The following is a 12,782-nucleotide window of genomic DNA, read 5'->3' on the forward strand; positions in this document are numbered from 1 at the left end:
TTACTAAAAAAGCAAAGAAAAATGTCAATTTTCATGTCAATTTGGGGGCTCCGTAGAAACAAGATCGTCCGTGCTATCGCAAAAAAAATCCAGCGTTTTCTGAAAGCTGTGTCAAAGCCAAAGTGGTTATTACGGTAATTCCTCTCACTCTGTTGGAAGCTGGAGAATCAGTGTCTTTACCACCAGAGAGGAAAAAAGTTGGAAAAACGCCTGTGTTTTTAGACATTGAGACAAAGACTCAAACAGATTTTATTTATATTATCAAATTTCAAATGTAACACAGCAAAATCTGGTGTTTGTGTACAACTACAGTGTTCTTTCTAAATGAAACTTGTTGGGTTTTTTTTCATTTTAAATTGTTAATACAATTGTAAATAATTGCCAGAGATTGAAAGTTATTCTGGGAAAAATGGGCAAAGGCATTTAACTCATGACATTTTCTGGCCCTTTTATGGTTAAAATAAGCAGAACAGCAGGACAATTAAAGACATTTTAACGCTAATAAGTGTTTAATATGATAAATATGCAAGTGCCAGAAAACAAGTGAATTATATATTACTTTTTAATTCCACAATTATGCATACGGTGTTACGTATAATTATAAACACCATTTCTATATGGCTGGCTCTAACTGCATACCAAATTGTCTCTTCCCCTCCCCTCACTGTGTCCCAGGTGATAAATGCCATAGAGCAGGATTTCAGGCTGCCGGCTCCGATGGACTGCCCAGTCGTGCTGCACCAGCTGATGCTGGACTGCTGGCAGAAAGACAGGAATTCTCGGCCAAAGTTCCCCGAAATTGTCAGCATGTTGGACAAAATGATACGCAACCCTGTGTCTCTGAAAACTGGCACCAACAACGTGCCTCCTGGGTGAGGAGGCACACGGACACATGCGTGTGTTTTAAAACTGATTTGTTTTCTTTTTTTAAATAATAACTCTTCTGTATCTGCTTGCTTCCAAACCTGCAGTCCTTCTCATCATCCCTTGTTAGACCGCGGAGGTCCAGATTTGAGCCGGCTGAGCTCAGTGGAAGACTGGCTGGCTGCTCTGAAGATGACCCAGTACCGAGACTCCTTCCTCGGCTCCGGTTTCACCTCCTTGCCACTTGTCACGCAAATCACTGCAGAGTGAGTCGACTCATTAAAGTGTCTTTCTCTTTGCGTCTCTCACCTGCCAAGTCGGCGTCTTGTTAGTTGGATGAGTGGCAGGACAGCTGGTTGTCTGACTGCTACTCCATGTGTACGCCTGTCTGTCGCTCTCTCCGAGCAATTTCCCCCTGCTCACTTTTTGTAGCCTTTTCTCTTCTCTTTATGCAATTATGCCGGTGACAGCCATGTTTAAAGATGGATCATCTAATTCTTCAAAAATGGTGCGTCAGTAACACCTCAGGAAAATATCCTCAAACTTGAACAGAAAAGGTTGGTGGCCAAAGATTAAGGTCCTACTGATTTCACAAAATGTGTTTTGGGCTATAATCCTGGTATTAATTGGCTCATCTTAACAACTGTATAGGATGAAATGATGACATTTCAGATTGAAAACATGATATGTCAACGTCAGTTTGAATAAGATCTGCAAAAATATTTCCCTGGTCGTTGAAATCAAATCATCTACTATATTTTCATCATGAAATAAAATTCTGCGAGCACCACTATGTATAAATAATACATTGTGACCTCTCCACTGTCCTCTATCAGCAGTTCTGGTGTTTCATTTTCCCATGACATCAAAAATGAACATTTAAAGGTGAAGTAAGTAGTTTATAGTGCCATCTAGAGGAGAGGCTGACATTTACAACAAAGACCTGCTGCTCTGCTCACCCCCTCCCTCCCTCAAAAGTGGATTTTGGGTCATATAAACCCATAAATACTACATAGTGTCCCTGTAAGTGCTTTAATCTTGTATATGTTGCTTCTTTAAATGTTAAATGCATATAATAGTATCACGTTATGACCAAATATTCCTGTTGGGTTTATAGAGGTTGCTTTGCAACTCACATCTGCTTTAAGATGACTCATCATTGTACTCGGCAGTATACAAAATTACAGTCAATCAAGAGCTTTATGATTCATTTGATGCCCCCACGTCAACCCACTGTGCATTGAAATCCATCAGCTCTATTGATGAGCTTGCGTTTCTCCAGTCTCTCTCTTTCCTCAGCAGCGCCTGACATCACATACTGGTACATACATATTATGGCTTCACTCCAGAAATTTCTACATCGTCATCCTTTTTCCTGAGAAACATCGCTTTCACCTTCCTTTTTCTGGTTACGACCACAGATGACGGTGGTGAGAAATCCTCCACAGGCAGCCTGTTCTGGAGGATTTTTTTTTTGCACGATTAGTAATGTCGTTATGCCGTGTCGTAACTGTAACACCTATTCACCGTGTTTGGCTTCTCTAAATGTCAATCAATATGGTGACGAGACCTTCCCTCTCCCTCACAGCTCATTTGAACTGAAAATAAGTCGAGCCCATGCCCGAGAGCCATAAAGTGAGTGATTTTTGTCCAAACAGCCATCAGTAAATAACATATGAGAACAGGAAGGTGTTTGTTGTAGCCCGTCGTGATACAATGCCGACCAACGACCAATCTTTCCTTCAGACTGCGTGGAATAATTCACACCCTGGCCGTGCTTTTGGCAGTGCGTGACCGGAGTCTTCACAACAAGGCGTGCTCTGCTGAAGCGAGGACAATAGTCATAAGTTAGCAAGCGTGTCGTAGAAAATGGCAGCGAAAGTGCAGCCAAAATCCCTGCTTCCACAACAGACAACGGCCAAATCCATATTATCAGGCTGAAGAGCCTTTTTTTTTTTCGGTTGATGTGACAATTTCATGTCACTTTAGTATGTGATCCTAGATCAGGTAGACATCCGGTATTTGGTCATCACCTGTGTCATGAAGCATGACTGAGATCAGAATCCCTGCAGCTCTTTGCCTGTATGCGTGAGCTGAGCTGTTGACGTCATTGACCTACACTGCAGAAGCCTGGCAAAATCAAACAACAGCGGAGGAGGAGAGTGCTATCCTCCAGAGCTAAATGTCACTCACAGGTTCACTGCAATGGCTTACATTTCTGAAATTACTCAATGGGGGCTCAATAACGATACGTTATCTTAGCATAATCTCCTGCTTCAACACTGTGTAATCACAAATATGACATTTTTTTGTTCTTGTATGTAGCCCTTTTGGACCGGATTAGCTGAACATGGAGAGGTGATGCAAAGTAATTATTACCAGAGCTTCTCATGTGATTTTAGTCCTGTCCGAATGTGCCGTATCAGTAATCATTACCGGATGATGTCAATAAAGATTATGGCAATTTTTACCTTGTGTAAACAGGTCTGAAAAAATGACCCTGGGTAATACTCATCTGCGCAATGAGACCAGCAAGTAGTTTTACTGCAGATGTTCATGCATGCAGGAGCTTGAAGAAGAAGCATTCAGCTTCATACTAGGCAGTCGAGAGACAAGTCTCTGGCAAACCTCCAGTGTTTTCAGTATACAATGATTAACACTTTGAACCAAAAGAATGCTGGGAGTACTTGTCAGAGGCATGGGACTTCTGAATTGTAGTGAACTGTAGAAGGCCAAGGCTATGTGCCAAATAAAATGCCAATAAAATCAAACCAGGAGGCTGATCAGTTAATAATTAATTTGACTTTCTTATATCAGAAAGCTACATCTTACACGCATGATGCCAGGAGGTGGCGGCGGTGCGTAAAATCGATTTACCAAGATTTCTTATCCTGTGCTGATTGGCCATTAATATTACACTTTTAATGGCAGTATATTAAACTAATTCTGTCTGATAGACACATTCAAAAGGGTATTAGAGCACATGTATGCAGTTTAAAGCGGACCTAGACCGGAAGTTCCAATTATCGCTGTTTTTTTAGTGTGAATCTGCGTCATTAACGTGTTTACGAAGCCCTGAAGGTTATAAACAAACAGTTCAGCCATAACTGAGAACGCTGTGTTTTATTGTAATCTTGGGCTCAGCGAGATCTCTGAAAAAAAACCCATCCGGTTACGTAAACACCGGTTCTCCTAAACAGCAGATCCTCCTGCTCCAGGCACTAGTCCGGGCACATCCGGCTGCGTACATTGAACCGCAGAAGAAGAATAACGTCTGTTGTGGAGGTGTTTCACGAGCGACAGTGTCTTCTGACTCTGGGTCAGACTCCGGGTCAAAGTCATAAAAGGGACTGTGGCGGGGAGTCGTGAAGAAGCTATTTTTAAACACTGTTAAAACAATGTTTTGATAATGAGTAGCAGTGCATCCACCGTTCCAGAGGGGGGAGCTGCGCTTCTGAGAGCTGGTGTGCTGAATATGTCACTTCCAGGTATTGGCCAATCACAAGACAGTTGGGAAGGCTCTATGCTGGCTGGCCAATCACAACGCACTCTGTCTTCTGGGGGTGAGATTTATGTCTGAAATATCGCGGCTCAGGAACAGCGTCAGAAAAGACAGATTTCAATTCGGCTCGTTTACAGCAACTAGGAGGTTTTTGACCATAGAACCAAGTTAATGTATGTAAGTAGACCTCCATAACTCACATGTGCAACAGGACCACTCTATGTGACCTTTAAGAGAGCAGTTGTGTGGTATTTATGAATGTGAATTTGTGAACCATCCTGTACAATCCTGAACCTGCTGAACCTGATAATCTAAATTTTGTCAATGACTTCACATGTTTTGGAGTTTGACATAAAGGCTGACTATAGAATTATTTTAAAGGGAAATCTGCTGAGATAGACCTACAGACGCTGGCTTTTTAAATTAGTACCATATTACCCTCGATCTCTGGCATATACCTCTTCTTAATGTCTGCTCCACCTGTGTTTTTAGCTGTTATTCCCTCCTGTTACTGCTTAAAATATTCATGTTAGTTTTTTCCAGCGCCCATCTGTCACTATGGGGAAATCTGGAAGATTCAGCTTTGTTTATTTTGTAATTAATGCACTGTTAGTTTGTATTCAGCTATTTTAAAATTCAACTCTATTCAAGAGAGGCAATTTTCCGTTGGCAGCGTGCAGTTGCTGGACACAAATAACGCTTTAGCCCCGACCTCCCAATCTCTCCAGTCAATAAACGGTCCACCAGACGTTCGCCGCCATTACCTTTGTCAAAGTCACAGCACCAGACTTGGAGCTGTTCCACTGTGACTGCCCACTGCTCCCACACAGTTGGAGTGGGTCAAACACTGAGGATTAATTCCCCACACGGGGATTAATAAAGTCCACTATAACTTATTACCAATGTGTAGACAGCAGATAAGAGGGGGGTGGTGAGCTGGTGAAATTTATTTCAGATACTTTGCATGCAGAATGCAGCACTGCTCGGGGAGAAAAATGGATTGGAAGCTTACCAGAAATCCCTTTTCTTTTGTTTTTGTTTTCCTCTTTGCAACACACAGTCGCGATAAACACAGAAATGCAGGTTTCACATAAGATCCAATGAGAAGGGTTAGTGTTAGGTCTGTGTTTGCATTCTAAGTGTTGACTTTATATAGGGTGTAAAGAGGTGACATGTTGTATTCTCTGCTGTCTTTCGAAGCACTTCACCCCCAAGATGCCAGACAAATTAGTTAAATAAAATGAATACTATACTCCCAAAGTATTGGATTTCGTTAGTTGGCACAATCCTCACATAATGTATTTGTGTTTTTCTGTCTGAGAATGGTTGGTTTAATATTGGCTACAGCTTCGTCATTATAATTAAAGCAGTCAAAAACAGGCCTTCCTCACAGATAATAGAATTATACAATATATAATTTAGATTTTTTTTTTACTCAGTTTCAAGCAGTAATTGGAATAACTGAAATCCTCCACACATTTAATGAGAGTTGTTTTTGTTGTCGTGAATGAGCCTCACGTCTTGTATCTCTTCCTGTGTTTTCCTCAGAGATCTTCAGAGGATCGGCGTGTCTCTCGCCGGACACCAGAAGAAAATCCTGACCAGCGTTCAGTCGATGAGGCCTCACTCCGACGACCAGTCTCCCACTGAATCTGTGTGACCTCACACGGCCGCAGTCGCACAGTATGAAATATTTGACCAGTGTACAGTCTTGAGAGTTAGTGACCTCGCACTCAATCTTTGAATTTCTACTTTTTCCTTTACACACTTTTTGTGTTTGCTTCTCATGGAGCTCTCCAACCGCTTGGCGTGGCCATTAATTGTCCGATGGTTCTTTCAGTCTTTGAACAGATACAGTAACTCTCTCTTTCTCAGGCAATGAGGTTTTCCCTTACTGAGTCAATGAGTGACTGAAAAAAAGATCCAGATCTCTCCACTGTCAGATTTCAAACAACAACGAAGTTGGACCGTTTTCTTTCTTTACCAACGTCATTCCTGACGTGGCCTGGTTTTCGTTGAAGGGAAGCTCAGAGATGCTACTGTGACGACTGTGTTAGAGGATGTTTACGTGACGGCAAACCCTGGAGCCAAAGCCTAACAAACTAATCCACAAAAGCGGCGTTCGATGACGGAGGATCCGCAGCAGGCTTTATGAACTCCAAAAAATGTTTCCCCTCAATGTGTTGATGAAAAATTGCTATCTTTGGAATCTGGACCTGAACCAAAAAAAAAAATCCATCTTCATATTGAAGAGTGTGTACATATTATAATATGGGATGTTTATTTCCTATGAAAACCCCAGTTCACCTTTCCCCTGTGCCAACAGCGCTGGACTACTAATTGTCACTGGAGTATTTGTGAGTTCTCTGTGATTATCTTCCTCTGTCTGACTCATGACATGGACCAAACTTTGAAGTGATGTGGGCTGTGGACACACACACACACACACACACACACAAAAAAAAGAGGGAATGGAAAAAAGGAAAAATCATTTTGATAGTGCGATTTTTTTTGTAACCATGAAATGTGCAAATCTCTCATGCAGCCACGTCTGTCCTACTTAAATAATCCCTGTTCTCACAGGGAACTCATAATAAGGTAATGCCCTTTGAGTCAAATCAATTATGGATCAGAAAATGGCACCAAAGTCATAAATCGGACAGAAATATTGTGCCGTCGAGGTGTGACGACTTAGCGAAGGCAAAGGCTTGTTTGGAAGAGCAGAGGGGGGAGCATGAGAAAGAGACTGGTGGTATTGAGTCATTATCAGCTGCTGAGACGCACCTGTTGTGAACGCGCTTAAGTGGCCAGAAAATCTCAAAGGGGGGAGAGGAGCGGGGGGGGGAGGGGGGCATCGTCAGCCAAAGTTCTTGTGATTTGGCAGCAAAAGCTTCCAGCTGACTGCCAATTTAATACCCACAGAAGAACAAACCAGAGAGCCTGTGCTCACGTTCTGTCCGCACACGAGATAAATTCTCTCATTTCTGTCGGAACCGTACACGGGTGCAGTCCAGATGGTTATCATCGCTACAGCAGGCGGCGTTCAGAGTCATTTGTTTTGTTTAGTGTTTTAATAATTATCGGCTCATACATTTCACAGTCACATTTCCCGACCGACACGGCTGATTAATACCGATGTGTCACTTTTTTGCGAAACGGGATGACAACGTGCAACCTTTTCACGTTTTTTTATCTGCGTCGGGGTAACCTTTGCGGTGCGACGCCAACAAAAAACTCGATTTGTCAGAAAGGAAAACGCAGTGAAAATACAAAATGAAGACCGTCCTTCACTTATTTATTGACGTATGAATTCTTACACGTGACGCTTGACTCACCGGTCTTAGAATGCGGCGTAATAAAGGCTTGATGGAGCGATGGAGCGCATGTTGTGGCGACGCACTGGGAGATCTCTTTTTATCTCACTGCTCGAGCAGATTACCAGCTGTGAAACAACAGCAGCCTCAATCTGTCTTCAGCCCCCCGAAAACCTCTGGTCGTGCGTGTGCACTGTAAGGATTACCACTCTGCAGCAACCAACTGGATGTCATGATTTTATTTTGTCATCTGCTGTGAGCTGCACTCACAATGACAAAACACGCAACGCTGTGTTTGTGCTTGTCCCGCACCGCTGGTCTGTGCTGCTGGAATGCCCAAAAGTCTTTTATTTATCCAATTTTTGACTTTGAGAGCAACCGTACGTTTCTGTTTTGCGTATTTTTCCGACAAAAGCTCCGCTCCACTGGCTGAACCAGAATCGCATCTGTTGCCTGGCAGTGAAAGCTTATTGAACATTTTTATCATAAAGTATAGTGAGATCAACTGGGAGCACATCGATGGTTCAGAGGCACAATTTGTTGTAAATAGATGCCTCTGGAAGGAAAGGACAGTTGCAGCTCTGGCTCGGGGGGGTTTAATAAAGTGTGTGATGACTCGTGTGCCTAAAAGCTCATATGAAACGCCACCTTAAAACATTTCATACACAAGAAATGAACGCTATCAACGCGGACAGGTGTCTTAATACATTATGCAGCATCTGCAGCTTCGTGCGTCTATTCTTTGCGTCCCGCTGTGTTATTGTCTTCTATTTATCGAGGCGAGATGCGAGTTTTGTCAGTGTTTGTGAAACGACAAATGAAGACAAACGACGTACAGCTTTGTATTTACACGACGACCGACGGCAAAATATTTACAGAAAGAACATCTCAGGAACACAACAGGAGTCGTGTCCACATTCTTGCATCGGTGTATTCTGCAAACGCGTAACAGGATTAATCAAAGGCGAAGCGCTTTAAGAGTTAAGAGAGAAAACCTTGAGAAGTTAGTGTTTTAAATACTGATTAAAAGATAAATCCAGTCCCCTTTTTTAAAGAAAGATCCCGATTACTAAAAACTTTGCTAGTGGCATTACTCTTCAGTGTGAAAACAAAGAGGTATGCGTTCAGCTTGATGAACAGTAGCCACAGTTAATGCACTGTCTGATTATATTGATTACAATGCTGCTGAAAATCTCGGCAGATCTTTTACTTCAAGGATAAATTGAGTTCTAAATCCTGTGATTGGGAAGGAGGAAAATCCTCCTCCGTTCCTGTTGTTTTACTGTATATATACAGTCGGGAGCACTATATGAAAATATTATTTCAGTGTTGACTTTAGATGAGATCAAATGTTTGCTGTAATCATTTATCCATTTGTAATATAAAAACTGGCTCCCGGGCATCGTGGAGAGTATTGAGCATATTGCATTGATTGACCTTTTATTTATCAGCACTTTTTTTTTTTAAAGGACTCATATCCTATTTATGCAAATTAACCTAGTTCCCTGGTGTGATGAACATGTCTGTGACATGCTTTGGTCAAAATACCATAAGGATGAAGCACCACAGCAGTTCAATCACTCTGCCAAAAACGGCCCCGTTCAGAACGCTCGGTTTTGAGTGCCTGTCTCTTTAAATATGCAAACGAGACACAGGAAACTACGTCGGCGTCACTGAGGCTCTGGCAACTAACAGCAGTTGGCGTTTGGAAAAGCCAGCATTTGCCGACTCATGCCGGCACATTGCCGTCGTATATAAAAATATAAATCCTCTGAGGCTGGACGTTTGTGTAGAACTCTGTGCTGCACCGTGCAGCCTAGAATAGAACACTTCTGGGTACTATTGCCCTCGCCTGAACTCTCGCGTTAGGGATGAAGCGGCGCTTTGAGACAACGATTCCAACTCTGACGTCAGATACACTGCGGAAGTCAACATAGCGTGTTTTATCTCCTGTACTTGGACTGAGGCGGACCACAAAAACATGACTGAGTCATCTTTTTTCACACTTTGCCTACTCATAGGGTCTCCAGAGTCCCAAATATAAAGATTTGAAATTATTAAAAAGTTGGTTTTTGCATAATATCTCACACTTCTTGGCATTTTCCATATTCAGTCATTGGGGCAGATTTGGCCTCAGATCGTGGGGTCAGTTATGCTTTGTTTACATTCAGTGTTTCTTGCCAAAATGAAGATGTATCCTTTAAGGATTCGCGTTAACGTGTTGTCTGTATCTCCTTCCTCATGAATTCAGCTTTACATTGTTTACATTGCTGTTGACTTAAAAGCAGTCGCTACTACTTCTCCCTCTTATAACAATAATATTACTTTCCAGCAGCACTGCATCGAGAAGTGCAGTGCTGAACCTCCACAGTTCAAAGTTCTGAATATCATTCTCTGTTTACACTGGTATTTAGTTTTCAGTCACAATGGTTAGGTTCAATGCTGACGAAGCCTCGAGATACGTGGCATGAAACAAACGACGACATCGAAGACAATGGAGGACTTCCAGCAGCTTGTTTTTTTTTGTCCCTGCTCAATTTGTGGCTCTTTGTCTCCACAAGACATCAAGCTTTGTATGAGAATAGACTGCAGGCATTAAAGAAACACCAGTCGCAAGAGAATGACGCTTTTCTGACACATCATCATGGGTCTAGCTCTACCGTACAGTACCATTACTCTGGTACCCCAAGGGAAGGGTACTGAAAAATGCAATGGATGGTTGGGGGAGTTTAATTTGGTACTATTATAAAAGAAATACCATACCGAACCGTTCCACTCCCCCCGTAATGCTGGTTTGTCCGCTCAGGCTGCTGTAGAAACACGGACTTTACCCAAGTACATATAAAAAGCTTATTCAAAGAGGTTATACACTTGTTTTTCTTTGCGATTTCTGCACATAAACCCTCCATAAATCTTACACACTGGACCTTTAAATTGTGTTTAAGTTTATTTTGCTTTCAACAGTGAAGGTGGTGACTGACATTTGATTTTTTCTTTTCCTTGAGTGTCTGATCATAACTGTGTGCACTCCCTGCTGCTCACACCGCTCACCTTTATACTTGTTGTATACTTTATACTCTGCTGATACCGACACCAGCGCTCAAACACGTACTCGCCGCTTTCTCGACGTTTGCTGCTGGATTGAGACTGCAGCCTGCGTGCTGTAGTTGATCGTCACACTACCTTCAGTGCCTGTTAGTGTTAAAGGTGCATTATGGAATAAATCTAAAGCAACTGGCCATAAAATCCTCCTAATATGTCACAGAGACTCGGGAATAATGTTCATAGAACAAACTGAACTCACCAACAACAACAACAACAGTACGGGCAAAATATTTGCATAAAAAAATGTTGCAGACTGCAAATCATGTTTTGGCATGTGGCGCCACCTACCGCCGTCTACCAATCATTGCAGTCAGTAGAGTCTCAGCTGCCGAGCAAAACGAAACCTTAAAAGACCTTGGTATTTTGAATTTGAATGTAGTAACCGTTTTTGGCCACATTCTTACATATGGCACCTTTAAGAATTGTTGAAACTACATATTGACAGACCGACACAGGTTGCAGTTGAACTTTACTTGCAGGTTAACTGCTGAGCTTCCTTATGTGTAACCGCACTAGTAGCAGGAAAAAAGGGTAGCCTCTCTCTTAAAAACAATCATAGTGACAGTAGAAAAGAAAATGAAAAACTCCACAGGGTACCGTACATCAAACTCACCCAAATCACCCATCATGTTTCTCTATTAATCACGCTGTTGTTGAAATTTGTCGTTCCTTGGGGAATCATTTTGTTATGTGACGTGTGTTAAAATGTACAGTGTGTGACCACAGTCGTCGTCGTTCTCGATGAAAACTCGCCTTCTTCTTTTTTTTTTTTTTTTAGCAGCTATTATAATGTATTCTGGTCTGTTCGGGTCTGTCATTGATGGTGACAGTGGATGAATTGCTCTGCATTCATTGTTGGATAGTGGTAAAAAAGGGAAAAAATGGCAGATCAATCTTTGATTCTTGGATGTTTTTTTCGATGGACTCCACTCGACCCTGTGCTGGAGATACAGTATATCAACAACAATGTGTGGACAATTAAGCACAGAAGAGACCTAAAAATGTTCGTAAGCTCATCTGAGTGCTTTTTGGGTGGATTTATGGTTTAATTGAAGTTATTTTCTGCACGGCGGACCAACTCGGCTGCTTTTTTTCCTTCTCTCCTGTTGCTCTGGTGTAATAGATACCGTAGGGGAGGCTGGAGATGAGAGGAGATGAGTTATGAAGCGAGGGGAAAAAAAAGTGAAAGGGAATAGGTAATGGAGGGGGCAAGAAGAGATGGGGAATGGAAACAGAACAGAGGAAAGGCAGATGGGGGGTGGGGGGGACACGAGAGGCAGAGCTTGACTCTTGTGTTTGAATAAAAATGAGGCGGGGTGTGGAGAGATTACTCTTTCTCTTTTTGTCTCTTTCTCCCAGCTCTACTCGACTGTCCTCTTTCTTCTTCTTCTTCTAATGCCCAAAAACCTCTTTGTACAACTCAGCTTTCCCAGTTTCCATTTCCACCATCGACTTTGGAAGTTTAGAAGGCGAGCAATTCGAGCAACCTTTTTCAGTTTCATATGCACTGTTGTCACAAATATTTCTTTGACTTACTGTACAACTCAAGTATAAACTGGCAATTTTCACAAAAAGTTGTGTTTTGTTGGTTTTTTAGGGAGTATATCCCAAAACAGATTTCAAATCAGTCAGTCCAGAAGGTTTTTTTTTTATGATAACACGTGCTTACCAATGGTTTACAAATCATTTTCAGGATGTAAATGTGCCATTTATTGTGAGGAAAAGTAATACAGCACAGTAACCAGCAGTGGACGGCCTTTTCTCTGTTTACTGGGCTTTCATAGGTGTCACCGATCGTACAGTCGAAGCATCCCCGCTGTAATATATTATAACACTGTAACATATTGTAATTATGCACACGCCTGTGTGTGCGTGCGTGTGAAATACGATTGAGTGTGTGTGTGTGTGTGTGTGTGTGTGTGTGTGCTGTTCAGTGTACAGTAAAAAAATGTTTGTACATTGTATGTGTGTGTGAGTTTGTAGCTGTTAGCCTTTCT

General features: G+C 42.1%; 1 protein-coding gene across 1 annotated transcript in view; it reads left to right on the forward strand.

Moving 5' to 3' along the window:
- Positions 1-6,026, forward strand: part of LOC310925588 (ephrin type-B receptor 1-like) — a gene marked incomplete at both ends in the record, with an annotated part of 117,269 nt that extends 111,243 nt beyond the window's left edge. Inside the window, 3 exons of the mRNA XM_083887569.1 lie at positions 676-872; positions 972-1,130; positions 5,915-6,026. Coding sequence (XP_083743695.1) covers positions 676-872; positions 972-1,130; positions 5,915-6,026 — 468 coding nt within the window. The remainder of the gene's footprint in view (positions 1-675; positions 873-971; positions 1,131-5,914) is intronic.
- Between the last annotated feature and the right edge of the window lie 6,756 nt (positions 6,027-12,782).

This window comes from Microchirus variegatus, assembly GCF_963457635.1.
Source record: "Microchirus variegatus genome assembly, chromosome: 4".
Lineage (NCBI taxonomy): Eukaryota > Metazoa > Chordata > Actinopteri > Pleuronectiformes > Soleidae > Microchirus > Microchirus variegatus.